We start from the raw sequence: 25,005 nt of genomic DNA, 5'->3' as shown, positions 1-25,005 counted from the left end.
AAGAACTACTCGCATCTTCATTTGTCCTCAATGATGCCAAAACAATGTGTTTTCCAACCGAAACGAGTAATAGGTTCAACGGAGATCTCAATCTCAAAGAGGCGGATCACTACACTTCGCTTCTAAAATGGCAGAATGTGGCAGTTTTCAGCAGCACTTCAACCTACTCCGCATACAAGGATGTGGAATCTACCTACATCTTCTGTGAGAAGGATCAAGCATTCCCGGTTGAGTTTCAGCGGCACATGGTAGACTCTCTAGGTCAAGATCACTTTACCACCGTTACTTTTTCTTCAGGTCATAGTCCATTTTTGAGTATGCCACAAAGGATTGTAGAAGTTGTCGAAGCAGCCTCCGAAAACCCTAACCGCGTCTAGGAGGAAGGTCATAGGAAGGCGACTTGAAAGACCCTGTATGGTCGATACTCAAAAACTCATTAGCGCACTCCGTACTCCGTACAGCAGTATCGAAGCACATCTCAATCACGAGGTAAAATGCGAAATAGTTCGCCAAAGGCGATAGCGCTGCCGACTTTCCATGACTCGGCAGAACTTTCAGGCTGTCAGTACGATTTCAGAGGAGTAGAATGCAATCTTCTTCATCAAACTCTGAGGCACTCCTGGTTCCGTTTGATGAAATTGAAGGGGCACCATCATTTGCGTTCGTCCTTTGAGTGTAGACAGAAAAGCCACCTACAGGGGATATCGGTGGAAGTGGGTCATGCCAAGCTGTGTTACTTCCCTTTAGGGTTTGGTCTTGCGCCAGTGAGATGGGAACAAGGCTGGCATTCACTTGCATTGATACTTGACACTTTGCATTGATGCTTGACACTTTACATTGCCCATATGCTAAGTAGATTGGGGGCGCAACTGCATGAGGTCTTACCACTTCAAGCTGTCTATGATGATCTAGCTGCTCAGACTAACTCTGATCAGTTCTAGAGCAGAATCCTTTGAACCCTGCGAGCTCCACGTGAGTGCGAATATAATAGGCTGACACCGTAGAGCTGCCAAGCTTCATTTCGTAATATTGATACTTTTTAATTTGCCGAGTTGCATTCATGCCTGGAGGTAGAAATGAACCCCTCAACGCGATATCTGTGGCTGGAACTCGCCTCTGATGGAATTCGCGTAAAGGGAGGCGAAATGGCTGAAGCATTTGCAAAGTCACATGCTGCTCGGCATCAGCATCAACACAAGAGATTCAAGGCCACCGTTCGATTTTCCGAGTCTAGAAATCGTACAGCCCTTCTCGCTGCGACTCAACACGAGAAACCTTCGTCTCAAAATCACTCGTTTGATAAGACCCGGCAAAATCGTTCCCCCGCAGCAAATAGGAAGAACACCACCAGAGTCGTTCCGCGGTATTCATCAGGAAATCAGAGCTCCTCAGAGGTCGCACGAATGGCTTGTCATAAGCAAGGAGGCTGAGGAAGTACTGTCAGTATTGCTGTATCTCTTGGAGTGAATATCGATACACAGATATATCTCAAGCCACAGAAACCTCCCAGTCGGAGCCCATGTGGTACCTGCAAGAGCCAAATTGAAATTTTTCGCAACCTACCAATATGTCTAGATGAGTACTCCGCAAGTATGCTACGATATGGTAAGCTCATGCCCAGACCCTACTATCAACTATCCGAATTTTTAGCCGATATTCTGACTGAGATAGTCTTTACAGTATGGTTGCCGGAGCTGTATCCTCACAAATCGTCCACTCTGCAGAAGCAAGCGTACTTTGAACAAGTTCCAACAGACAGACTCTTACTAACAGTCAACATGGCCGTTGCGATTTCCCGGCCAGATTTCGCGGTTGGGAGTAATAAAATTTCGGGCAAATTGGGTCAAAACAAAATGGCTACGATCGAGAAACACTGGCTCAAGTATAGGGGAGTCAGTATCCAAGTGCTCATCAATGGCGTGAAACTCTCGAACTACTCGACTCTGCAAGTGCTCACGGCCGTCAGAACTATGGCTGGCTGTGCATTCTTGGTCAATAACCCTCTTGAGGGGCGCCTCCACCTACACGCTTCTGCTCAGATTGCTTTTGGAAACGGAGATTTCAGTACTATTCCAGCATTATTGTTAGAGATATTCTTGCTGGACGAAGGACTGCTGGCCAGCTTAAGCGGCAGTTCTCCAGTTGTACCCCATGACCAACTCGCACCGGTTATGTACGCATTGCTTCCAGAAGTGCCGGGATTTGTGAAAAGATCGTCCTCCCAATTCGGCAAACTCCTCCGTCGCTCCTTGTCTGCCGGGGAGTCGTGCTCATTTATTGATGTTATGGCTGAGCTTCATGCCGCAACCGAGATCATCAACTCTTACACCAGCCTTGGTGTGAAAGACCAAGTCTGAGACACGATAGTCCTTCGGATTTCTTGATCGGCTCTCGCCTTTCCTGGTCTCTAGAGACGTCTGTCCCTTCGCACTGGGCGGTTGTGTGGCACGATATAGCCATGGAATGCATTCGACTCTCGGGTCTTTTGTTGATCTATACGACTCATCTCAAGGGAACTCCGAATCAACATCTGTATAACCGGGTTGCAACTGATCTTCTGGGGAGGCTTCAAGAACTCAGTGCTCTGAGTAAAACTCTCCAGACTGTGTTCTGGATGGAGATCTCGGCCTCATTCTTGGGTGCATTTGTTTCGATGGATACTCATCGGGAATCTTTCTACTTGCGTCGTATCTCTCGAGCCTCTGAGTTGCTGGCATTGAATAAATGGGTCGATATAAAAGCTTGGCTAAAAGGATTCCCGTACATTGATAAGGAATTTGACGAACCCTTCGAAAAGATATGGATCCTGGCTTGTCATTGAAGATAGAAATTTGCTCGTTGTAGCAAGGTCCGTCAAAAACACTCTGTCCAAGGATCCGAACGCTCTGAGATACCTTGTTACATTCAAAGGAAAAGGATCACTCAAGGAACTCGGCAGGGCTGACAAAGTTATGTCGAAATTCTGGGTGTCAAGCTACAATGCCTCTGTTTCCGTGTCGTAGAAGTGGCTGATTAATTGTCGGCTTGTTCACACACTCAGGCCCCCGATTCTAAAGTCGTCCATCCCAGGTAGATCTATGTGGAGAGCCACAAGAATTCCACCCAAACTGTTCGCTAGGCGAAAGAAAAGGAGAGATGAATGACTTTATCAAGTTTTTGTTTTAAGTACAAGTTCAGTTTCTCGATTTTTGATTTGAGATTAGGGAATGCTATAAGAGTCAGTATGCTTTGTGCTACTATCATATGCTATATCTCGGTGGCCGAACATCATACTGATGAGCCGTAATAGATCTGCACGATGGAATCTTGAGATTCTCCGGACGGCCAAAATTTTTTTGTGACACCAGGCATGCTAGATACACATGCCATCTACGTTCAAATTGAAGTCTGCTTTAGAGCCCCGAGATGGGAAGAGTTCCATGTATCCTCAAAAGCCTTATCGAACTCCTTGGTTATATATGGAAATCTTTTCAAAATGATTCTGGCCTGCATCCAGTTGTTGATGCCGAGAATGTGAGCCCCTCGATGGATGTTCTCAATGAACCATAGGATGCGACGCACATTCGGTGAGCCATGCGCTCCTACAAAAAATATCCACATCATAATTTCAAGGTACTGCCCCCAACAAGTCTCTAGAGCTGGAGCTGAGCTTCGCAACTGCACCTCAAGACTTTTGGACAGCTCCTCAAATAGATCTTTTTTCCTCGTGGCCTTGAGATGGGTGGTGAAAATGACAAGCATTCCTGTCAGTCTCATACTCTCAAGCATACGAATGTTGTGTTCGGCAGCGATATTAGGTGAGTTTGTAGTCGGATCGCAATGACTTAACTTGTGCCCTGCGAACAAGGTCCTGATGACTAGAGTCTCATTAATATTGTCTTCTTTCCGAATCGAATACGAGTTGAGCAGCTCTGTCGCGATGAAAAGTCTTCGAAGAGCACCACAGACATCGCTATTGTCATCTGAAATTAAGGAGGCCCCAAGAAGATTTTCAAATCGCAAGCGGGAGTCCTCGAGCCACTCTGGGACTTGAGGTAGCATTTTCTCGACAACGTACGCTACTTCGTCATCGCTGATAGTTGGCTTTTGGCCTGTCAAGCAAGCCAGATGAATATCCCAGAGTAAAGCTGCCTCCAGTCCAAGTTCGTCCAGTTTATGGAATCCGCCAATGGCTTTTGCAATGTTCAACGCTCCTTGAAGATGCATACGCCCTTCTCCAGGATTGTTCACGATGAACGCACAGCCTGAGAGGCTGACACTCGCGAAGTATAATGTTCTAGCAGATATGGGCCAAGAAGTGGTGAACATTTCACGCATCATTCGGAGACAGGATCCCTTGTATTTCAACAAGTACCGATTCCGAGGATCATCTCCGTTCCAGAGTGACCTCTGGCCATTAATTTGCAGAAGCTCAACAGCGGCTCGACTGAATCCATATGTGAGAAAGATAGCGCATGTCATGCTGTCGGTGTGAACCATCTCAAAAAATCGATGACGATGAACGGCAGCCAGTTTCTGTGGGTACAAAGACGGGATCCAGTCTGTGAATACTATTGGCACTCAATGTTAGCCGAAGAATGCAACACGTCTTGGGAAATCAACACACAGTATTTTACCATACCAAGAGAGCAGTCATCGAGCTCAAAAGCGAGCTTAGGCGATGAGCTGGGCTGCATTTGATCGTATGTTCCGAACCTGTAGATGGACAGTGACCACAGATCTGTGGTTTGGCTGGGTGAGTTCTGTGAGCAATCGGATGCCGCCGTGAATGGGGTCTCTTTCCGTCGTTGAGTTACAGCCGACCTGGTACTGTGCTGTTCCCGGTCCTGCTCATGCTGATAGGATTGTACGCTGTGAAATTTGCTGGCGGGGCCGATTTCTACCTGAGTAGGATGCAGTCAGGGTCCAGCTCATACAGGGAGAAGTGCTAAAGTGGAAGTGCCACTTAGTATCGTACACCTACTTTGTGACCCTGCAGTCTTCTTGACGAATTGAAACGAATCACATTCGTCAATCGCCTGTCCCGATGCGCCGAATAGGCAATGTGTGATCGCATCGCTGTCACGTCGGTCCTCCCCTCGTTGTCGGATTGGACCCACAGGAAGCGTCGCGGAGGCCGCATCATCCATGGAAGCCTGATATTGCCGAGCGTGATGGCCCAAGACACCTGCTACACCAGTTTTGGAAGGAGTAGGAAAGAGTCATTGTCCGAAAGCTCGTTAAATACCCCTCTCTTCTCGTGGTGCAATTCGGACAAAGCTGAGTAATCTCTTATCTTCACCAGGGTGTGCACGTGGGAATTATCTTGCCGAACCCTATCTGGCGCTACTGTGACCTAGACAGTACCAAGCCTTTGAGCCTAGTCCGTGATTTGCTCAAATTTCGCTTCCCCGACCCTATTTCTTTTCGTCAAGGAACGCATTGATGACCTACAAGTGTAGTCGTAAGCGGCATATATTCTGCGCAGATGCGGCCAGACTGGGGCCAGAAGACACCCAAATCTGGGCCATGCCGACAGCCAAAGCCAATAGCCCAGCACTTGACCCTTTTCTGAAGTCATAAGCCTTGGCATGCATGCAAAATCAAACCCAAAGTTCCCTGCTCGCCATCGGTACAAGGTAGCACTTAGCTGTTATGCTATTGATACAGAAATTCATACATTTGAAGTTACCAACCAAAGCCATGAGGGAACTTGTACAACTCTTGTCGGGAATAGGTAATGTACGCATGAGGAACTCGTACTCAGCCGCCATCACTGTTTGCGTCGCGCAAGATGATATCGGCTGCCTGCTCTGCAATAGCATAGACACAAACTTGATAGTGAGCTGCAATTGGGATTGACATCACGCTTGCAGACACCACTCGTAAGTTCTTCACTCGCTTCACCTTCAGATCCACATCCACAACAGGGCCCTTCGAACAAGTCCCTGCCGCATGAAAGAATGTCCGCCCTTGTGACCTGACACGGATATTAATCTCTTCATCTGAAGGATTGACTTTCAGAGGAGGCAGACCAAGCGGAGGGCTCTCCTTTTTTACCATCGCCTTTCCTTCCTCGGTGTCATAGAACAGCTTCAGCACCTTTCGAATCCCGGCACGAAAGATTGCACGATCAACCTCAGCAGCATAGTAAGTAGGATCTATCTCTGGCGAATCTCTCGGATCAGACGACTTGAGACCAACGTTGCCGCGAGATTCTGTGGCCAGTGCCGTGACGATCGCACCAATATGGCTCCGATCCATCGGCAGATGTGTGTTTGTTATGGGTGCTCCTGCGGGCGCATAAACAACCAATGTCTCTGTGTGGCATGACCCTGCCTGCATTAGATAGTTGGCTGATTCTGAAGGATGCTCGTATCTTGCCAGAGCTTTCCTGATTTCCTCTCCAGGTACCCTGCCCGTAATAATCCAGTCACAAGGTAATCCCATTTGATAGGCTGGATCTGACCAAAGTGGTGTTCCCAGGGACAAGCCATTTTGAGGGGTTTTCAGTTTGAAAGGAATTGCAACCAGGAGATTATCGTGAAAATTCTCACCCACTTGAGGTTTGTCCAACACAACCGGGATGTTATGTCGTTGCAGCTGCTGAGCCCGTCCAATGCCCGAAAGCATCAGTACTTGTGGACTTCGATATGTTCCGGCTGATATTATCACTTCTCGATCTGCCCTAAAACAAGTCCCATCGAAGATTTGGACGCCAATCGCCCAGGGGCCATCACTTTTTTCCGCAAGTACAACTTTTTCAACCATTGTTGTCGTCAGAATCTGGATTACTTCTAAACTATACGCCTGACTGACCAGCCGTCTCTTCCCATCCCTCCAGGTTTCTATCATTTCGGCTACACCCAGAGGGTTTACACTATTGGCTTCATCAATCCGCTTTACCCCAATGTCGTTCCATGCTTTCAGGAGAGGCTCTCGCAGAGGATGTACCCGACTTTTGCTGCTTGCTGTCACGGACACAGTGTGTATTGGACCATCTGTGCCATGCTCTTGTTTGTTGACATCCTGGCTGAAGTATGCCTCTGTTTTACGGAAGTACGGTAACAGTCCATCATAGCTCCAACGTGCATCATTCGCCAGCTGAGCCCAAGGGTCTTAGTCGAAAGCACTTCCACGAGTCCAAGTGCCATAATTAATGGCTGTTCCACCACACAACGCTTTGCCAGCTGCCTGGCAGGGCGAACGGGCATCAAGATGCTCTCGAGGGGTCGTCTGGTAGTTATAATCCAAGTCCGATCCGTGGCTAGCAAAACAGGCCAGGGGAGCAGATGTAAGCGCGTGCTTTGAAACATCAGCTCCAGCATCGATGAGCAGCACTTTCAACACTGGGTTGGACTGGCGTAGCCTTGAAGCAAGCGTACAGCCTGCCAAGCCACAGCCAACAATGATGTAGTCAAATGTTGTTTTGTCCATTTTCAGCGACACAATCATTTAGGATCTAGATCATGAGCAGGAGATCAAATTCAATCCCCGACTCTGCTGAAGTCCGCTGAGCTCCTTTTGTAGTCGGCTAGAAAATCGACTAGTCCACATACAGGTCATGTACTTTCCTTGAGTTAACCGTCCATCTGGGTCCTATTCTCTATGTAATCAGCGACAGCAAATCCGGATCATTAATGGCCGAACTTTCTATCTAAGGTTGAAGTATGGTATTAAGTGTAAGTGATTGAGCTGTTCAATCTCTACACAATAGGAATACGTAGGTCTTGGCTAGCTAAACAGAGTTATTTTCGTGGACGCCCAAAAGCAACACCGACCACGCTTGTGCGCTCGTGTGTAATCACGATGCATAGCTTGTGCAGGACCCTCGGTAGAAAAATAGACTTTCCGAAGAGATCGGGAAGGTAAGGGCAGAACACGATGTTATTTGTCAAGTAAGGCTGATGAAGTCCACTGCTATACAGAGTTGTTCAAAAGTTTAGACCTCTCCAGTATAATTGTCCTGTTTCAACAAGCATGATATGAAAAAGGCTAGATCCAGAATTTTCATTCTTTCGCCTGAATGTGAAGGTGATAATGTCTGTTGCTTAGCTTCATCCACCGGTGGAAAAGCATTTTCAAGATGTCGTAACTCGAACAGAAGGTCCGACCTGTAGATTAACCCATATAATGTATAGTGCGAAGTACAAGATCGACCTCCGTGTCACTTATGGGAGCGAGATTCCAGATGACTTTAAAAGACTGATCAAACTCTTTGTCTCTATAAGGTAAACGCTTCAAAAGAGCCGTAACTTGCAGCTAATAGTGCAAGTCCAAAGTGCGAACGTTGTTCCAAATGCATGATTAAAACCACCTAAGCTCTGGAGTTGAGGCTCGAATGGGCTCCAAGAAATAGCGTCCAAGTTATCACCTTAAGATATAATCTATTCCCGTGTTAGCTTGTCTAAAAGATGTTGCTTTGGTGTCCTTTTCAAATATATCGTATACAAGAAGAGTAATCGAGCTAGACGCATACGCTTTCCTGTAGTGATGTCCGGAGTCCTTGACACGGAATTCGTCGAACCCTGCTCCCACACATGAGCATGGGCCGAACGTGGCATAGAGTCCTAGGAGTACCATAGATTGGGCGGCTATACGATAGTTATGTCAGCATCATCAAGGGTTGGGAGAATGGGAAATTTTCAGCGATAGAGAGCCTCCGCATCCACTTTGAGAAGGAGACTCGACCTCAATATCAATACGCCAGGATGTGCTATGGCTGTCATACTATGCACGAAAACAGGGTTTGATAGGTGTCCCTTGCAATTACGCAGAATGTAGTGATGAGAGATGACGCTTTTTAGAGGTTGTGTCACGATAAGACAACATGGAAGCTCGAGCCAAATGGATCGAGATTCATTCCCGGGACTGACATGTTCAAGTAGTACACACTTTTCCCCCGCAAAGCTAAAGCTAACTCCTAGTTCCGACCCTACAACTGTATATCCTTCCTGGTGGTCTGCATCGAATGGTCTTTTGAGATTTTAAGCACGGTCTTCCTTGCGTAGTTGTGGTCGACTACGGGAGTTGAGCAGACGGATTCGCGTAGAAATGCAGATAGACTAAATTGTTGCTAGTGTAGGATTTATCTACCGGGTTGTCCCTATCTGTACATTAGCGTCTACGCATAGAAACTCCTTCCAAGAGCGATACTTCCAAAACGTACCGGGTCAACGACGTAATAACCCTGAACATCGTTCTCCTCGATCTCGGCGCTGGTCGCCGCCCACACTTACCTACTATTCAACTCATATCAGAGCACCAACCGTCTAGTTTTTCCGGTCCAATGTAACCTGCAACAGACGCCACTGGTCTCAGAACTGACGTCGTCATCCAAACGCTGCGGGAAAGGGGATATAAAGGAAAATGTCCTCGCCAGCAATCCGGCACAAGCATTCGTGGCATACCTATCCGGAAGGTGTCGGATCGAATTTCCCCAGCCACTCATTTGCTCCAGGTTGTTTTAACCTTGGTTGTGCACTGGGTTCCGGTGTCAACAACTGCACATTAGGGAGAAATGAGGAAATGCTGACAAGATATTAGTTATGACCTACCGACCATTGGAGAAGCAATCTTTCCCGGATGTTGATAGATGGGATGAAGCACTAGCAGATAGTCAACAATTGGAATAGATTATGGGAAGGTCTCTATCCATGACATACATTTGGATTTTTTATCTTACGAAGCTGATGTGGAGACAATCATTAGAATGCAAATAATGACATTCCTCAAGGCGGTGATGCTGTGCTACCTTGGACGCCCGCGTCCGGATGATATCCGAGCGCTGTTGGATTTAGCTTCGAGTTCGGAACGCCACTCGAGCAATATGAAATCATAGTGACATCACGCTACTACTATCTATGTCAAACATCATCCCGCGTGTCCAGCTTTATATAGCCTAACAAACTGCCTTCCGAATTATCGGAGCTACAAGATACAAACTACTTTTACACAGACTTCTTCCATACCACACCACTTTTCGAACCCATAAATATGTCTAGTAACGACAATCCAGGAAACTTCGCCAACCGCCCTAAGGAGGAGGTGCAGGAAATTGCAAGCAAGGGTGGTAAAGCTAGCCATAATAGTGGCTTTGCTTCTATGGATCCAGACAAGCAGGTGTGTCCCTAGTCTTATTCACGTCTGACCAGCGTTCTCTTTTTAATCTACCACCGAACCTGCTGGCTAAGTAATCTTTAGCGCGATATTGCCTCCAAGGGAGGCCAGGCTTCTAGTGGTTCATTCGAACCAGGTAGTGAGAAGGCTAGAGAGGCTGGCAGAAAAGGGGGTTCCACCACCAGCAGTTCGTAAACCAATGCTCCTTACGGCAATAGGTCTTGGTAAACTATTATGGCCGAGTATATTCGCTCTTTAACAGTAGGAGGTTAAGATGGAGGCCGCGAAAAGTCATCGTTACTTTCAAATGGTTGGACGGTCAGAAGCGTAATGACCTTCCTTCTCCGACGATTAGATTTTTTTAAGAATCACGCTGTTACCACTATTGTTATATCATTGTCAACTGCAGAAAACACCTTCATGAAGGTCTCCTTAGCATTACAAACAGTGCCCGTAGGATGGCAGTTCCGCCAGGATAACAGTTCCGCCAGGATAACAGTTCCGCCAGGATAACAGTTCCGCCAGGATAACAGTTCCGCCAGAATAACGATCCGCTGGTATACGACACTAAGGCTACCGAGATCCCCTTCAGTTCTCAGTGATATCCGTCCAATGAATTTTATATATTTTAATTCTTCTATAAAGCCCTAAAGTATCACAATAACGTAGGAAGAACCTGCCGCGTAGGCTACGAGTGGTTCACCCGATTGGCAGCTGTGGGTCTCATTTTAGGCGGATAAGGCCCTTTAGCTGCTTATAACGTTCCTTCAAGTAGAGATTCATTCGAGATAGGTCATCATTACTCGATCCGGCCTAACATTTACCGGAGACCATAAGACATGAGTGTTGACATCATTTCATCGTAGACTAGAGTTGCCTAGTTATTCTTTTCATAAAAGCTCCTAGTGCTCAGTTATTCATGATTTCTCTGCTGCCAATCGAAAAATACCCCGACGCTGTAGACAATTATTATGGCAACGAACGCAGACGCGGAGTTCAGCAAGCAAAATACCACTACAGACGATATTCCCCAAGGCGGTGATACCGTTGACAACTCCTATGCTAGCCGTCCTGGTCAGAAGCAAATCCCAGTACTAAAGGACGAGACCCCGGTTGAGCAACCGAACGATACACGAAACCCTGACTCAGATCAGGCTCTAGGTAAGTTTATCAGTATTGTGGTCAAACCCTCTTTAACATTAGGTCTAGAGCAAGACGAGGCCGATGCGATCGATAAAGGTAATATTCTCAAGGGTGGTCGTACCCGAGGAGCCACGAAGCCAGAGGGCACATATCAGGACCCAGAAGGCGAGGACGATCTCCCCGCAGACGATGGCACTTCTGCCGTCCGTTGATTGAGACGTCGACGAAGATTAAGAAGGCATACAATGGATACAATAATGTTGTATGACTCTCTATGATACTCCTAGTTAACTTTAAACTGTTATTCTGACAGAAGCAATAGCCTTTCCTGGTCGTCTTGAAATCGCCTCCTTTAGTAGTGCTATCAAATTTTAGCGGTTGTTATTCCTTGCAGTGTATGTATCCAGTAACATCATGGCCACGAGCTAACTCTTTCCCTCGGCGACGGAGATCCAAACAGTGTATATTGTAAAGCCAACCTGCATAGTCAACAACAATCTCATCATATCCTGTCGGAAAGTCAGATGCGTTCCTTGCTCGTAGAATGATCGTTGTAAGCGATAGGGGAGCTGACATCGCAAGGGGCGCAAATTCTTATGGTCTAAAATGCTGTGGAAAGCAAATATGCTTCCACCATCTAACATATATTTAGTGCAACGGTTCGTTGGAAAAAGCTAGCAGCCTTTATGTTGACACCAATAACACTGAGAAGAGTCATTATGACGACCGCTCATAGGATATATAGTACGGTGGCCAGACAGGGTGATTGCATCACTAGACACAAGTTTCATTCGTCATTGTGTTAGACAAATCTTAAGAATGCCACTCATAATTGCTTGAAGTCGACTCTGTTGATCTTGGCAGTCAGGCTATGTGGTGGCTCCATGGGGAAACTCCGCAAGGTGTTGGGTTTATAGTTAAAAAACGCCATTAAATCACGCTTTAAACTCGTAAAACCATCTATATCCATGGTGCCTATACCTCTTATGTGTACCAGGTCGGCTCTGGAACCTCGTCTAACAGGGCAAATCTGCCAAGCTCCCTATTCTTATAACTAACAGGATCATGTAGAGTATGTGTCCTGATATCTCTGAAGAACCTATCGAGGCCCACCTTTGTACTTGTTGCACGAGCACCAGTAACTTCGAAGACGCCAGAGGTCACTCGCAATCCTGTGTCGGTTGCCACTATTTTGACAGATGCAACCCATTCAGCAGCTTCACCACGCTCTCTCGCAGAGATATCACGCTTCTCGGATTTTGTGTCATATATCTCTGCAATGACTAATCCAGCTTTATCTGCGAGGGTTTCAGCAGCACGAAGATGTGCCTTGAAGTTTCCGTAGCGCTCGAGAATGTAGAATTCGTCACTTGCTTGGTCTTTATTGTCTCCGCCATACGGCCAAGCTCGAGTATTCTTCGCGCTATATTTCAAAGCGAAGTCGAGGGCACCCAAAGCAATACCAATGTAAAAGTTCGAGAAAACTAGCTGAATACTGCTGTAATTAGTACTAGGGCATTCAATCAGTTCAAATCACTTACGTTGGTAATAAGAGTGAGGCCCATGGGATACCTAATACGGATTCCAAAGGCTTCTTCTCCTTCGGATTCCACCCCAAGGCATCAGTCCATGGGACTTCAACGTGATCGATCTTGACGCTGCCTGATTCAGTGAGTCGTAGGCCGATATTGTCCCAATTATGCTACTGAATATCAGTAAATCAATTTCCGAATCTTGTTCGCAGGACGGACCGCAAACTGGATTCCTGACTGCTTGGTAGGTGCGAATGCAAAGATATGAGATTGGGTCCCCTGGTATACACCCTCAAGAACTGTGAGATCGGACACAACCCCCCCGGTATTGAAATTCTTGAATCCCTGCACCTATTAGGTATTGCTGAGCAAAGACACTAAGGCACGAACCGTGAAAACAATATTATCACCACTAGAACTAATTTTCAGATCACTGTCTCGCGGGTTCACGGCACCTTTTCCTCTTTTTAGCGAGTACGATCATTGAATGCAACTAACTCACCTCCGATGAAGTAGTTGTTCTTGATGATATTCTCTTGTGCACGGTCCCGTTGCTCATCGGTGCCAACCACGTTAGCAGTCCAAGACCAGAGTAGATGGTAGCCTAGCAGCATCCCAATTGATCTCCAATGACTTTTAGTATCATTCACAGAACACATAGAAACTCCTTACCCGTCACCCTTAGCAACTTCCCGAATGGTTTTGTACGCAACATCCCATCCCTGCGCTCCTCCGCCGTACTTTACTGGACCGAGCACTTTTAGCAAGCCAGAAGATTTCAACAATGAGATTTCTGCCACTGGAATCTTCTGTTCTCTATCTCGGAGTGCAGCATCTTCGGCAAGAACTCTAGCAACCTGAGCAGCTCGTTCTACCCATTCTACTTCGTTTTGAGGCAGGGGTACTGCCGCCCAGGTTTGATGATGGACATCGTAGATAGCTGGATCAGTCTCCAGAAGAGAATCCTTTGTCGCGTGTGGTGACATATTGCATAGACTTAGACTGTAAATGGGCACAGAGTCACCAACAAGCTACCTTCTCAAGCCGGATTTATGAAGTATTCATCATTTCACTAGCCCTTCCACCTGGGCCTACCAATTTCGTAGGAGCGGCGTACTTAACTTAACTATCACGTCATCTAGCTAGCTTACACGCAATTCAGAGTTCTGACGAGAAAAAATTATTGGAGTAAACACCACTAGGGAAGAAAGTGGCTTCCGAACACAGCCCTGAGTCCTTATTATTGGCATGTAGCCGATAGTTATTGACGGTTACTGTTTCTTGAACGAACTATTTCATGTCGGACAAAAAATATGATTAATGGGAGACCTTACGGGCGTGGTAGTCAAAGCATATAAGTCTCTCCAAAGAATCAGAGCTGGAAACGCTATCATGAGTCCTTCGGCTACCTATCGCGATATACGCAAAGCAGCGTTTCAGGAGTACGTTATAAGCACCGAGCATAACTCTGAGAGTACCAGGCAATTCGATAATCAGGCAAGTGCGGCTAGCGGCGTTGCATTTGTGACAGCTGCATTGGCAATTGGGAATCTGTTCCGGTGTGTTTTGCGGACTCGAAAGAATCTCTTATGGGTTCAGATCTGTTTCGAGTGGTATGCGACATTAACCTGGAGGTTTTCGCGCCCGCGCTAACCGCCTGGTTACTCCGCAAATAGAACTAGCTGTTGGAGGTTTAAACGGTATCAACAAAACATTGGATTCACTTCGAGATGGTCCAATTACAGGAAAATGACTTGTAGTGCCATTACAAGGCAATACTGTATCGGTAAGAGTCTAAGCGACTCTTCACACTCTTACCCTGCTGGACAGAAAACTTGCTCAATTATATTACAGTGGAAACTTGATATTCGTGAGTAAGGACAATTCTCCATGTTACAGGCCTTAAGTTCCAAATAAACCTTTCCACGAACATCAAGGGTGCTTAAGATACGCCATTCGCATCTGGGGGGGAATCAGAGTATGATGTAATTTTTAAGCTTTCTCCGCCTTATTACTTCGTACGCAGAGCGACGATTCTCACAATTATAGTGGTATCTGGAGTATCTCGGCCTAAAGGAAGGCATTCTAGAGATATCACGACATACGGTGGATAATTTGCGCCTTGACGAATCCAATGATACTACTATGCACTTCCACAGACGTTGCGAGCTTGGGCTGATCTGAAAAATTATACTAAGTACCAATTAAATGCGAGACGTATTGCTACAGATCACGATTGCATCATTCTCTTGTTGAGACTTTGAATCCTCCAACGTATGCTGCTCGTTCAGATACCATCCTAGGAGTTGTTGAAACTCTTCGAAACTGTTTTTAGATATCTCGGGCTTCTTAAGCAATGGCGACGCCGGCAAACAATCACAGTTTGGTGGTCAATGGAGGAACTGGGGGTGATCTCGTCTACCATGAGAAGATAAATTCTGATCCCGAGCGTTTGAAGTTCGCGTACGTATAGAGGATTGTGGAAGTTTTAAAAATTTGCTAATCCAACACACAGATACTGGGTACCTAATGTGTCAGGCGGACTTGTTATCTCCAGGATCCCACAACGAACAGATTGGAGTCTCGATGCGAATATAGCGTATGCTCGTACTGCTGAGCAGGTCGGGTTTGAATATGCCCTATCACAAATCCGCTTCATGGCAGGATACGGGGCAGATCATCAGCATGAGTCTGTCTCGTTCTCACAAGCTCTTCTTCACTTCACCTCCAAACTCAATGTTATCGCTGCTTTGCTACCGGGGCCATGGAACCCGGCGATAGCGGCGAAGCAAATTGCAAGTATTGATCAATATTCCAACGGGTGAGTAGCCATGACACACCTATCTACTGGCGGCACTTATCAGATACAGACGTATCTCGGTCAATATTGTCTCCGGGTGGTTTAAGGCGGAGTTCCTCAGTATTGGACAATGGTGGCTGGACCATGCGGAAAGATATCGGTCAGTTAAATTTGATGAGCCGACTTCGTTCCTGCTGACTGAACTCTTGCCAGACGAAGCCGCGAATTTATTCAATGCCTGAAAGGCATATGGACTGAGGACAAGTTCACGTTTAAGGGTGATTTCTATCAAGTAAGTCGATTCTCCTCTCTACTTGTTCAAGGCGGAGATCTAATCTGCTGTAGTTTCACGACTATCCTCTCCATCCAAAGCCAGTAGTGCGAGAAGGGCGTTCTCATCCCGAGATCTTTCAAGGTGGTAACTCCATTGACGCTCGTGAAAATGCCGCTACTGTGTCCGACTACTATTTCATGAATGGTAATACCCTCGAGGGATTCCAGTCCCAAATTAAAGATGTCCGTGAGCGGGCCGAACGCGAGCGCCGTCTGAAAGATGTCAAGTTCGCACTCAACGGCTTCGTCATTGCGCGTGAGACCGAAGAAGAGGCTATTAGAGTATTAGAAGAGATTCAGGGTAAAGCGAACAAGGAAGCAGTCGAAGGATTCCGAGATCAAGTGCAGAACGCCGGTGCCAGTACGTCAAACAAGACTGGTATGTGGGCAAATTCAAAATTTGAGGATCTGGTGCAGTATAATGATGGATTCAAGACCAAATTGATAGGGACGCCAGAGCAGATCAGTGAGAGGATTTTACTGTTGAAGAGCTTAGGGGTGGACATCTTGTTAGTGGCTTTCTTGCATTATGATGAGGAGATACAGCAGTTTGGAGATCAGGTACTGTCACTAGTGAGGAAGAAAGAGGCAGAAGGAAGAGGGAAAGATGAGCAGTACGAGATTGGCTTGACAGGTGATGTGTATCGAGAAAAGAAGACTGTCGACACCACAACCGAATAACCTTCGAAACCGGTCGACTCTCGTGATAATGCTAGCCAGGGAAGTGGTATCATCCACAAAAGTATATTCTTGACTGTTATAAGCCCCAGTCCTCATCTTGTATTCCGCTAAATTGGAATCATCTCAGTCTCTTCTTGTGAAGGATGGCTAGTAGGGAACGTTAAGGCAAATCATTCAAGTCGACGAGGATTTGCCAATCTCGCTTGGAGATCAAACACCGTCTAACAATTGGCGACTACATCCTGTCCAGATGCCACAGCATCATCGAGGCTCTCTTGCGCCTCAACAACAGCTTGATCAGAGCTGTATTCCCCGTGTCAGTATAACCTCACACCACGGATTGTGGGAAAAGCAAGAGAGAAAGGGAGAGAGAGAAAACATACGTGTCCCCTGCTGCTAGTGCCTGACCTGCAGCAGTCAACCCGGCTTCAGTGATCTCTCGTCCCTCTTGGGGAGGAGCTTCGCCAGCAATAATTGCGGAAGCAATCTGACGTATACCAGAGTTCGCTTGGTTGACACCTGCTGTTGCTGCCTGCTTTGTAGCCGGGTCTTGAATTTGTGATATACTATCCATGGTGTCACCGAGGGCACTGACGATTCCCAAGCGTGCTATATTGCACCGGATATTGCCACCGAATTTTTGGCGTGGGAGAACAGCTATAACGATCTGGATCAGTATAAGTTGCTCGGTAGTTGTTGTAGATTATTTACCCGCGTTTGTGAACGAAAGGCTCATAACCAGGACACTCGCAACTAAGGCTCTGAGGGTATGCATTTTAGCAGTAGAATGATGGTATTCGAAGACGAGGAGAAACAATAAGGACAGATTGAATAGCTTTTAGGAAGATAGAATGCAGAAAAGAAGATTAAAATGTTTAGTTTACTTAACACCAGGCCAAGTAGAGGGAGAAAAATTGTTTGCTATCTAATCTCGTTTGCGGAAGAATGGCAACTCTCTTAAATATTTCGACTTTATTGTCTTTGCATCTCAAATTTAGATTCACTCAGCTGCGACATCATTCATCGATATATCCAAAACCTGTATGAAGTTCTTCAGAAACTGTTGGAGTTGATGTCCAGGCACCTGTTACAGAATTCTTTGACGGCGATGAAACGCTTGACAGATTTCATGAAACGCTTTATGATGGTGATATAAAGATAGAACATCTAGAACCCAATGGAAAATTCTTGACATCGTATATACCACTAGCTCAAAACTACCAGTAGGTTTCTTCTCACGCCAATGCCTATTTATTTGTAATCTAGAGACCACAGGCTTTATCTTGTTGTCTGGGTAGCCTTTTGGAGCCGGCAAACCTTATCCAACACCAGCTATAAGATCTAGCTTACTCCACTTACCCGGCGCTTCGTGTGTCTCGCCTAAGTTTCAAAGGGCCTTGACCACCGAGGGGTTGATACTGTTTTGGCATACTATAAAACTCTTACTAGATGCATTGTCTCTATTCGGATTTCATATATTCCGAAGGCAGTACTCTGTAGGTTTCAGAGGTGTATGAAATGTCAAGGAAGAATCGCAGAACAGTCAGGCCAGGGTCAACGATGGTCTGATGCTAGAAGATAGGAGCCTGAATACACCATTGATATTTGTAAGGTTATCCTCACTGTGATCTTACTACTTCCACCAAGGATTTTATGTTTTCCATACGGAATCTGTGTGAATGGCTGGTGGATGTGCCGATCTGCGGAAGACACAGCCATGGAACTTGAATTTCATGATTTTGACTTTCTGCAATCCGTATATCATTCAGACCAAGAACGCACACAAATCATGACACTAGTCAGTAGCATTGCTGGCTGGTATCGTCAATGAAGTGCCTCTTCTGGACCTCCTGGGATTTTAGGGATTCATGTCTCGACCTTAGCCTGGTTTTAATAGTGGGTGCTGGTTCCGAGGCCTGAGCGCTGCAGCTCGCCTTCTGCTCCCATTATTTATTGAAATGAATGCCGGTCTTAGCTTGAAATTCCATGTTTGGAGATAATGATAGTCGTCTGTCTGATGATCAGCAGATTTGCTTAATCCGTCACGATAATAGTGGGAAACGAAAGCTACCATGACTACAAAACTTTCGAAGTAATGATGTTTGAAAACGACCAGTGGGTAAGAAAAGCTCCTCAAGAACAAAAGTTCGTTAGCCGAACATAATTCCTTTTGGAGTCTGGAACTCCACCTTGGACTATCATCCTCTACCTTTGAGCTGAATCAGTTTACTGTATGCTCCTTAGGCCGCTTTTCTTTATTGGCAGCCCTCAATCTACATAATTTAAACGCAGCATATGACCTGCAGATAATATCGGATAACATTGACATTCTATCTGTCCTGGGCCAAGCTACCGAAAGGAACCTCAAGCTACAATCGCATTCCTATCATGTAATTGCGTCTGCATATTCGCTTCCAAGGTTGCTGATTGCGTGCTCAACTCAACAATGGTGCGTTATTTCTATCGACCTAACCTTTGACCCCTACGACATAATGAAACGATGGTCTAAGGAACGCCATGACGACAGCTGTCACGTTTTCTGGAATCTCACGTGTATCACGCAGACTGTGGAATTGACTTGATTTCATCAATCAAGGGTCCATCGTCTCGCTCTCCTCTTCTCTTCTAAGCGCGAAATGAAAGGATAGACATCGTTCGCTCCCAGGAAACCTATCGCGGTACAACCGCATGCGAGCAAGACATTGATCCAATCATCGATGAGTACTGTGGGTGCAACCAGGACGACCATTTCTTGTTCAACATTGAAAATACGCTAAAGATTGCGGACTACATTCGACCAGTGAAACTCTGCGACCGTTCTAGCGGGAGCCCGATGGAAGCTGTTAAGGTCAATGATCTCGACAGGATTAATCAGGACATTCTTGCCATGTCCTTGGTTATCGCAAATCAAAGTTGCGCTCTGATCCCAATGGCATCCACCCCTGAAGAAATTCGCTCAGCGGCAATCTCCCCAGCACGGATTGCACCATCCATATAGCCGGTCCAGTACGGGGATGCCTCTGTGCCAGCAAAATAGATCTGTCCTACAGGCTCCGTGATAGCTACACCATATTGTGTCATCACATTCGGTGGGCAGACGGCAAAATGGCCTCCCCTGGCAAACTCCTCATTATCCCATCGCTGAATGACCCAACTCTCTACCTCTCTGGCCTTGGGGCCAAAAAACTTGACGAAATCCTCAACGACGGCAGCTTGTATTTCTTCCTCAGTTTTGGAATCGAAGTGTCGCATCTCATTGGCTTCTAAGAACCCAAGCAAGATTCCGCATGAGCCATCTTCGGGAGAACTGTCGAAAGTAACCTGGACTTCAGTTCCATTCAGACCAAGAGCCATACCACTAAGACCATGGTCGCGCCAGAAGGGTGTTTTGTATACCGCGACAGCTTTCCCTAATGAGCCCATTGGCATATGTTGGCAGAGTTGATCTCTTCGCGAGGGTAGAGGTGGCTGAATGTTGATCCGTGCAGCCAGTGGTGGGGACAAGGCAAGGATTACATGTCGACCCTGAATGGAGAACTGATCGCCACTGACTTGGTAGATCCCATCTTGACGTTTGATTGAACGAACCGGAGAGGAGAGTTTGACGCGGTCGCCCAGGCGTGTGGCTAGACGGACTGCAATTTGCTGGGGCCCACCAACAAAACGAAGCTCTTGAGCACCACCAGCCACCCCAGAGATCCGCCGGAAAGTACCGACCGTTGTCTCATTGCCAGCACGGCGGATATAGACTAGTACTTGAAGAAGAGACACATCAGCTGGTTCACTCGAAAGCAAGCTCTTGAGACTGAGATTCATGATTTCTCGAGCTTCTTGGTGTGGAACATTGATGTCCAGCCACGATGCCATAGTGCCCATATCCCAGATCGGAGCGTTTGAGTGTTCCCAGGGCACGTGTGCGTCGAGTTCTTGAGCCATTTGATCCAGAGTTTGACCTGCAGTCCCAAGTTGCATCAGAGCTTCATCGTCAACTGGAAGCCCAGCGCCTGCAGGGTCGTAGGCGATTGTTTTTGATTTTGAGTGGAAGATTGATTTGCCTTTGCAATAGGTTTTGAAAGTTTCAACCCCAAGATCCTTCGCTAGTTCTAGAACCCGATCTTGATAAGGACCGACAAACTCTGCGCCAGTCTCAACAATGCAGCCGTTGGGAAGCTTCCGATCGTACACTTTGCCACCAACTCTATCTGAGGCCTCAATGACAGCAACTGACATGCCTGCTTTCACAAGCTTGTCTGCTGCCGCAAGTCCTGAGAATCCAGCTCCTATCACGACAACGTCGAAGATGTCTGATGGCGCACTCATCTCGACAACCACGGATCCTATCCCACCTTTGATGTCTTAGTAACCCCAAAGATTGAATGGGCGTTGTATGATTCTCAAGCTATTGATGAAGAGAAGCTCCTGGATGGCAACAAAAGTCTATCTCTGAAGGTGTGGTCCGGAAAATGAAACGAGCGTCATAGGTTTTGTAGATTTTTATATCTGAAGGTAATTTGGCCTATAAAATCTCCGAGATATTCATGTATAGGAGAAAATTAAACAACAGCGCACCATACGTACTATCGATTTCCTTTTTGTGGACTGAGAGATGAGATGTTTACAACGTGATAATGAAAAACGCTTCGTATATCGTATCTGGCAGTGGACCAAGTTCGGTTTCGGGACGAGCGGCCTTCATAGAGCGAGAAAGTAGCACTCAAAGATGCTCTGTTTGCGCACTCCACTGGACTGACTACAATTTTTTTGGCCTGGAGGTCGGCCCGTTATCGTTGGTGGGGTGTCAGCACACGAAATTGGGGATCCAGGGTAGGAAGTAGTTCTTCATTGGAAGCCCTTTTAGGCAGGCCGCAACGATGATCAATCTTCGATAAGCTTTGCCACTCAGTGTTGAGGCAGGCTGGGCATCTGGAGCTGTTATTCGTCACACGATAGGTTGCGAATTTTGTTCCGTCCTTGAATTCAGTCATGTTCTTCACTCCATTGTGTACTCTTGTCCTCACTATCGGAGAATTCAGTTCAAGGAAGAATGCCCGTATATCGTATTAATCTCTCTTCGAATGCCTGGCTCTCCATATGAAGATGCTTATATTGAGGTAGTTGTATGATCGAGTCAAGTATTTCCTTTAATCCTCATCACTCTCATAATCGTTTTGATCCATCCTCTTTCTATTGCCCTCCCCTGAGAGATTTAGTAGTTCTGTCTCCTTTCGATTGAACGCAACTATGACGGCTCGTTACTACCAAGTACCCGGACCCTTGGGCGACTATTATCAAGCCACTGGGTTCTCCCACGCCGTGGTCTTGCCACCAAATGCTCAGCTGGTTATCACCGCCGGACAGCCTGGCCTCGACGCAGAGGGTAAATTTTCCTCCTCCCCAGCTGAACAAATCGAAGCTACATTCATCAACTGCGATAACGCTCTTAAGGCCGGCGGAGTAAAAGAAGGCTTGCTTAAAGCGCACAAAATTCACTGCTTTCTACTTGATGTATCGCTCGAGCCCCTGATGATGGAGATCTGGAGGAAGAAATGGCCTGAGCATCGACCAACCTGGATGGCTATCGGGACCAGTGCTTTGTGTGGACCTCCAGGAATGATGATTGAGCTTCAGGTAGAGGCGCACTTGGTTGTTGACAAGCCATCATTGTGATCCAATATGAAGTTTAAGCCGACTCTCCATCAATATTTACAGGCCGAGCTATCCCACGAGCAGTAATGAACAACAGCTACTTAAAATCGCTTTGCTAGTGAAGAAATAAGCACAGCCAAGAAAACATTCTCTTAACTCGATTGCACAGTTATACTGTAGTATGCGGGCAAGGCTCAAAGCGTATCACAAGAATCAGATTTGTGTATATCTTAGGTGAAACGCTGAATCCAATTTCTAGATATCTCCCGGATAGGAGAAGAATTTTGAGCAGCCATAATAAAACGAGCGCTTGGGGGTATGTAGCCACCTACGTGCTAAGCTCGTTTTCGGAGACTTATGTGTCAATGAGCACTGGACTAGTTTAGTATAAATCATATGCTCTGAGCCCTTCATGTCTTCAGTACTCTACCTCTCGTTCCACTGCGGTCATTACTCTCAACCTTGAACGCTGCAAGGCTACTGGAACAATATGTCACCTGCTACTATGCATAAAAACCATAAATCATGGCTGGAACAGCTAGATGGAAGACGTATGTCGGCCCTCTTCTCCCGTTCGTCAAGAATTCTGTGTTCTAACAACACTTGTAGTCAACATCGATGTCGACTGGATGGATCCCGAGTATATTAAGTCCATGCCAATCAAACCTCATGATCAGACTAGTAATCAAATTTGGCTGGGTATTCAGCTGGCTCATGAATCGAATGCCAATGAATTGAGGGAAACCACAAAAGATCTAGCAAGAGAAGGTTGGTTGGCTATCTACTCGAGAATGGTTGTATCCATTTCCTTACTACTAGATGCCCGCAAACGCCACAGCGGTACTGATTGTCCACTTCTATTCACAGGCCGTCGTCATGTGTGAAAAGAATTTGGACCTCATCAAGGGGCGCGTACTGGTTCAAACATCGCCATCGAGTACTTACAGCACGGAAGCAACTGTTGCTCATGCAAGACTGTACGCCAGAGAGTTCCAACGTCTCAACATCTCTCGTGATAGGTTCTGCATCAAGATACTTGCTACAGGACCAGGTCTCAACGCGGCTCGAATTCTGCAACACGAAGGTATCGCAACCCTTGGTACAGGTGTATTCAGTGTTGAACAGGCGATTGCTTGCTCTCAAGCTGGTTGTCTGTACATTAGTCCTTACTACAACGGTATGTATCCAGCGTTCAAATTTCTGGGGCATGGCCATCTTCAATCTTTCCAACTTCAGCAGACTACTAACTTGATATGTGTCTGCCCTCCAGAAGTACGTACACACGAGGACCCATCCCTCTGGCCTGATGTAGTTGATCCTGCCTTACAACATCCGTTCTCCAACCGCATCATCCAGATGTTAGAGGCTTTCAGAGACCTCAACCTGAAGACTGGTCGCACACAGCCATTGATCAAGAATGCTGCGTGAGTAACCCAGAGTGCTGAAAAACCACAGATACTAGACTCTGACCTATGCATATGGCCCAGTTACCGAAGTATTAAAGAGGCCATTGCGTCTGCAGAACTAGGTTGCCATTCAGCGACCATGTCAACCGCTGTCATTGACGAACTGGCAGCCACGCCATACGACAAGAGCCTGGACTTCGGCGAACCGGTTCCTAAAGCTGAAGTGCCTGACCGGAGTATCCGTACTACACCAGTCAGGCTACAAGCTTTATTGAGCAGCGACTCTTTGCAGGAGGCGCCTTTTGTCCGTGCCAGCATCGAAATTGATTACCTGGCAAATGGAGGGGCAAATTTGATAGCAGCTATGGGGAAGGACCCTGTAGGTTTGGGGCGCCTGCAGGATGCTATTTCCCTCTTCGTAAGGGCAGAAAACGCAAGCAAGCAGTTGATAGAATCTCTGATGCCTAGGCTTGAAAGCTCGCTGTGAAACATAAGATTGAAAAGGCGTGGCACATATTGCGTCACGTTTCCAATCCTTACCAAGAATATTCCAGATTGTCTCTTGACCAAACTGAGGTTCCACACTCATTGTTGACTGGCATTACTGGAATGCTTGAGTAAGATATGCGTGGCTTACCAGGTATTATTCGGTCATTGAGTTTTCAGGTAATGTGTTATCGATACAATAATCCCGCGTTAGTGAAAATGTTTGTCTCACCAGCTGAGGTTCAAATTCATTATCCATTAAATTTCCCCGCAGTGACTTCCGCCTTAGCAAGGGTCGTTCGTAATTTCCTAATTGGGAACCACCTCCTGATCTCAAATGCGTATCAGATCTTCTCGTACATCGTGTTTCTTTCTAGTAAGTCGCAAAATCTGACTATCACTGGATGCCGGTACTCAATTCATTTGAGGTGGAACTTTGTCTCTGGAGGATCGTAGTATTCCAAGGCTGGTGGAGAACAACTTGTTCCTTAAAACGATAGTGAGTCCAAGAGGCTATCTAGACATAGCATTGAGAGTGTCTAGGCGCATAAAGTCCACAGATATCTTAATTTCGGCCAATAAATGATGAGTGGCTTCACTTACGAATTGAGGGAGAAACGTACCAGCATCTACCGAGGCAAGTTGCCAAGTATCGTATCTCGAAGGTTGTTGAAGGCATTGCTTATCCATGGAATATATCTTCTTAGTATCATCGCGAAGCTGATACAGACAACGAAAGTTGTGCTGCAATAGCGATTAGGTTCAACTTGCAATTTCACACCTTGTAACAATGTCGAATCCAGTAAGTTGTCAGCGAATCTTAATATTCATGAGTGTCTCGGCTTACGCAGTTTTCCGGCTCTTCACAACCCCCCAATCA

At 46.5% G+C, this 25,005-nt stretch overlaps 9 protein-coding genes across 9 annotated transcripts; 4 read left to right on the top strand and 5 right to left on the bottom strand.

Moving 5' to 3' along the window:
* Positions 1 to 1,592: 1,592 nt before the first annotated feature.
* Positions 1,593 to 2,357, top strand: LTR84_003603 (uncharacterized protein; the record flags this gene model as incomplete). The annotated part of the gene is made up of 1 exon (XM_064847191.1): positions 1,593 to 2,357. One exon carries the CDS (start codon positions 1,593 to 1,595, stop codon positions 2,355 to 2,357), a length of 765 nt encoding a protein of 254 aa, XP_064705544.1.
* Positions 2,358 to 3,375: 1,018 nt separating this feature from the next.
* Positions 3,376 to 4,317, bottom strand: LTR84_003602 (uncharacterized protein; the record flags this gene model as incomplete). Its single annotated transcript, XM_064847190.1, has 2 exons — positions 3,376 to 4,244; positions 4,314 to 4,317. The coding sequence occupies 2 exons, from the start codon at positions 4,315 to 4,317 to the stop codon at positions 3,376 to 3,378; spliced, it is 873 nt and encodes a 290-aa protein (XP_064705543.1).
* Positions 4,318 to 5,742: 1,425 nt separating this feature from the next.
* Positions 5,743 to 6,750, bottom strand: LTR84_003601 (uncharacterized protein; the record flags this gene model as incomplete). Its single annotated transcript, XM_064847189.1, has 1 exon — positions 5,743 to 6,750. One exon carries the CDS (start codon positions 6,748 to 6,750, stop codon positions 5,743 to 5,745), a length of 1,008 nt encoding a protein of 335 aa, XP_064705542.1.
* A 4,319-nt stretch (positions 6,751 to 11,069) lies between these two features.
* On the top strand, positions 11,070 to 11,453 carry LTR84_003600 (uncharacterized protein; the record flags this gene model as incomplete). Its single annotated transcript, XM_064847188.1, has 2 exons — positions 11,070 to 11,259; positions 11,308 to 11,453. 2 exons carry the CDS (start codon positions 11,070 to 11,072, stop codon positions 11,451 to 11,453), a joined length of 336 nt encoding a protein of 111 aa, XP_064705541.1.
* Positions 11,454 to 12,225: 772 nt separating this feature from the next.
* Positions 12,226 to 13,759, bottom strand: LTR84_003599 (uncharacterized protein; the record flags this gene model as incomplete). Its single annotated transcript, XM_064847187.1, has 3 exons — positions 12,226 to 12,736; positions 12,783 to 12,899; positions 13,446 to 13,759. The coding sequence occupies 3 exons, from the start codon at positions 13,757 to 13,759 to the stop codon at positions 12,226 to 12,228; spliced, it is 942 nt and encodes a 313-aa protein (XP_064705540.1).
* A 1,370-nt stretch (positions 13,760 to 15,129) lies between these two features.
* LTR84_003598 (uncharacterized protein) lies at positions 15,130 to 16,587 on the top strand (the record flags this gene model as incomplete). The annotated part of the gene is made up of 5 exons (XM_064847186.1): positions 15,130 to 15,236; positions 15,289 to 15,594; positions 15,644 to 15,733; positions 15,787 to 15,865; positions 15,919 to 16,587. The coding sequence occupies 5 exons, from the start codon at positions 15,130 to 15,132 to the stop codon at positions 16,585 to 16,587; spliced, it is 1,251 nt and encodes a 416-aa protein (XP_064705539.1).
* Positions 16,588 to 16,808: 221 nt separating this feature from the next.
* On the bottom strand, positions 16,809 to 17,161 carry LTR84_003597 (uncharacterized protein; the record flags this gene model as incomplete). The annotated part of the gene is made up of 2 exons (XM_064847185.1): positions 16,809 to 16,890; positions 16,971 to 17,161. The coding sequence occupies 2 exons, from the start codon at positions 17,159 to 17,161 to the stop codon at positions 16,809 to 16,811; spliced, it is 273 nt and encodes a 90-aa protein (XP_064705538.1).
* Positions 17,162 to 19,494: 2,333 nt separating this feature from the next.
* LTR84_003596 (uncharacterized protein) lies at positions 19,495 to 20,907 on the bottom strand (the record flags this gene model as incomplete). The annotated part of the gene is made up of 1 exon (XM_064847184.1): positions 19,495 to 20,907. The coding sequence occupies one exon, from the start codon at positions 20,905 to 20,907 to the stop codon at positions 19,495 to 19,497; it is 1,413 nt and encodes a 470-aa protein (XP_064705537.1).
* A 2,117-nt stretch (positions 20,908 to 23,024) lies between these two features.
* Positions 23,025 to 24,126, top strand: LTR84_003595 (uncharacterized protein; the record flags this gene model as incomplete). The annotated part of the gene is made up of 4 exons (XM_064847183.1): positions 23,025 to 23,030; positions 23,101 to 23,410; positions 23,504 to 23,657; positions 23,721 to 24,126. The coding sequence occupies 4 exons, from the start codon at positions 23,025 to 23,027 to the stop codon at positions 24,124 to 24,126; spliced, it is 876 nt and encodes a 291-aa protein (XP_064705536.1).
* Between the last annotated feature and the right edge of the window lie 879 nt (positions 24,127 to 25,005).

Source organism: Exophiala bonariae, assembly GCF_035927105.1.
Source record: "Exophiala bonariae strain CCFEE 5792 chromosome Unknown scaffold_16, whole genome shotgun sequence".
NCBI lineage: Eukaryota > Fungi > Ascomycota > Eurotiomycetes > Chaetothyriales > Herpotrichiellaceae > Exophiala > Exophiala bonariae.
The sequence above is the reverse complement of the archived record's forward strand: the minus strand, read 5'-3'. Positions and strand labels throughout refer to the sequence as shown.